This window comes from Etheostoma spectabile, chromosome 10 (assembly GCF_008692095.1).
Source record: "Etheostoma spectabile isolate EspeVRDwgs_2016 chromosome 10, UIUC_Espe_1.0, whole genome shotgun sequence".
In the NCBI taxonomy this organism is placed as follows: domain Eukaryota; kingdom Metazoa; phylum Chordata; class Actinopteri; order Perciformes; family Percidae; genus Etheostoma; species Etheostoma spectabile.
Window position 1 is genome coordinate 13596055 of NC_045742.1, and position 2758 is coordinate 13598812.

Genomic DNA, 2758 nt, shown 5'->3' on the forward strand with positions numbered 1-2758 from the left:
TTTCTTTATATGTGTTATGACTACCAAAACTTTCTTTATCGTTCATCCCTATTACTGTGTGAGATATATTATGACTGAATGTAGATTCTCTTTATCAACAGGAGAAGTTAATAAACACATTGTTTCCCCAATTATTCGATTGTTTATTTTGCTCAGTACTTTTAGGTCAAGACTTTTTTGTAAACTGATAACTTCATTATATCAACAATGTGCCAATTTGAAAAAAAGGATGTTCAAAGGTGAAAGTTTTTTCTTAAACAGCATTATTATTTCTTTTTTATATGCATTACATTTCATTACATGTCATTTAGCTGACGCTTTTATCCAAAGCGACTTACAATTGCTATAAATGTCAGAGGGTGCACGCCCCTGGAGCAACTACAGGTTGCGTGTCTTGCTCAGGGACACAGTGGTTGAAGTCCGCAGTTGGAATCGAACCCAGATCTCCCACACCAAAGGCATGTGTCATATATACTGCGTATATGCCAAATATATACACTTTTTTTTTGTAAACTGTGTATATTTCATTTGGGAGTCAAATGAAGAGCCCCTGACACCCAAACATTTCTCTGAAAAGATGCTTAGAGTAGTACTTCTGAATCATGAAGTGAGTAGCTATAAAATTTGCTATCGTTTTACAACACATTGATGTGGTTTCCACTTGTTCTTTCAAGTGTGACTCGCATTGAAAACCACTGGTTCAGAGAGTCTTCCTCCACCTCTACTTCTTCTTTCTTGTTTTGCCCGTAATTATTAAATGTTAATTAAATGTTTAAACAACAACCAACATAAAATGTTTAAACAATGTCGAAACAAGCACAAAACACACTAACTTACCTAGCTTTAGTAAAATGCTAGCAGCTGAATCAGAGTGACTAATTGTAGGCCTACTGGCCCTCATTTATCAACCTGATGCAGAAACCAAGTCCACACTGACTGAAAAACTTGAGTACACAAGTTTAAACTTGACGTGAGATTTGATCGTAGCCTTCGCTCACGTCCATAATGATAAATGCCGAGCTTTACGTGGAAATTATCATACCCCGGTTTTACGCTTGTTTTCTGTCGTACGTTTGTTTCTTAAATGAGTGTGCAAATTTTCACTCCTTCTTTCTAGCCAAACTCAATTAAATACTTTGTTTGACACATAAAATAAATAGCAATGTATGAACATATGGGCATGTAATAAGGCTTTTTGTTGTGTGTTTGTAATTATTGTGAGGTACTAGAAAACTGTAGAGCATGTGCTTGTTAGTTGCAGGAAACATGTATCCGAAAGAAAGGACACGATAGAAGAAATGAAACAAATGAAGATAAAAGGAGCAGGAGTAAAGAACATACTGACGTGTGGTGAAAGGGAACAAGGCAGACGATGCTTGGTCCGAGAATGAGAACAGTACTGTTGAGGAAAATCTGACATAATAGGCACTGTAGCGGTTAATTAATTCCAGAGGATGGCAGTAAAGCAACATTAAGGATGCAAGCTGCTGTTAAAACGCAGAGAAGAAGAAAAGAAATAGTTTACATCCATGATTTCCTCTGTTATCTGATAATGTGGGTAAATGTTTAAGAATATTCTACAGCTTTTGTGCAATTATTCCTTTACCAGTTATAAACAGTCTAGTGCAGTTTAAAATAATTTCAAAATAAATTAATAACAATTGGGGGTTGACTTCAGGATTCATAATTCATCAAAATGTTTTGTTTTGCAAGATCATACTCCTAGAGAAAGAAGCTGGAAATGATAACATATTTTGTGTTGTCCAATTGTGAATATCATGTCTGTGGTTTCATTATAATTTCACAAAATGAGCACATATTATCATCAATATTAAAACGCATAATTAATCCTTTAGAAGGATAAATGTTCATATCTTTGAAATTTTTAATTTTAATTTTGGGGAGTATAGGGAATGTTAGATACATATTTCTCAATAAAAAGAAGGCTTTATGTCACCATTTCTGTTGTGTCTCAACAGTAACCTCTTGGTTGTGCTATTTCACTTCTCTACGTTTAAGAAAACAATAGCGCTGGCGAGTGCAGGATTAAGATACACTACTTGCTCCTCCGGTCTAGACATCACATCATTAGCCAAGTCAGCTAGTTAGCTTTTTATTTTCTGGACAAAATGTCAACAACGACCGGCGGCGGAGAGTTTGGCAACCCTCTACGAAAGTTCAAGCTCGTCTTTCTGGGCGAACAGAGTGGTAAGCAGGGAGCGGTGTGCTTCAACAAAGTGTTAATTCAGTCGGATGTTAGAAGAAGTAGCTAAGATTAGCTCATTCCAGCTAGTAAAAGTTATCCACCGGGCATTAACTGCCAGTGATTATACAAAGCAAGATTTTGATATTCCAGTGTTAACGAGGTTTGAGACAGAGTAAAATGGCAAAAAGACTATAATGCTATGTACATATTATTTTTTTTCTCAATCGGGATGATGTCATTTCATAGCTAGCTAACACTGAATCGTTAAGCTATCTTAACATATCGCTCTTTAACGATAACGTTAAATGTCTACAATAAGTAAAGTTACCGTACATTAATGTGTTACTTATCTAAATATTGAGTTGTTGCCTGATTAAAGTAAAGGACACTGTCCTTGCTATGGTCATTAGTTTGTGAAGCATCATCTAGCTAACTGTAGCTAGCTAATGCTAGCGGTTAAGTTAGCTGTGCTAATCAGTAACGTTAGCTAATACTGACGGTCACTATTTAATTTAAACCCTAATGTAGCTTCCAACAGTTTTTAAGGAATAT

General features: G+C 35.6%; 1 protein-coding gene and 1 long non-coding RNA gene across 6 annotated transcripts in view; one reads left to right on the forward strand and one right to left on the reverse strand.

Moving 5' to 3' along the window:
- LOC116697291 (uncharacterized) overlaps nt 1-2758 on the reverse strand; it is a 6435-nt gene that overhangs the window by 3451 nt on the left and 226 nt on the right. The gene's annotated exons all lie outside the window — the stretch shown is intronic.
- The window catches only part of rab41 (RAB41, member RAS oncogene family), an 8077-nt gene continuing 7271 nt past the window's right edge, over nt 1953-2758 (forward strand). For 3 of the 5 annotated variants that reach the window (XR_004333985.1, XM_032528631.1, XM_032528630.1), the window contains exon 1: nt 1953-2208. Coding sequence is in view for 4 of the 5 variants with exons in the window: in XM_032528631.1 (XP_032384522.1) it covers nt 2130-2208 (79 nt within the window). In the remaining variant the exon portion in view is untranslated. The remainder of the gene's footprint in view (nt 2209-2758) is intronic. The other 2 variants (XM_032528629.1, XM_032528628.1) reach the window with 1 other exon arrangement.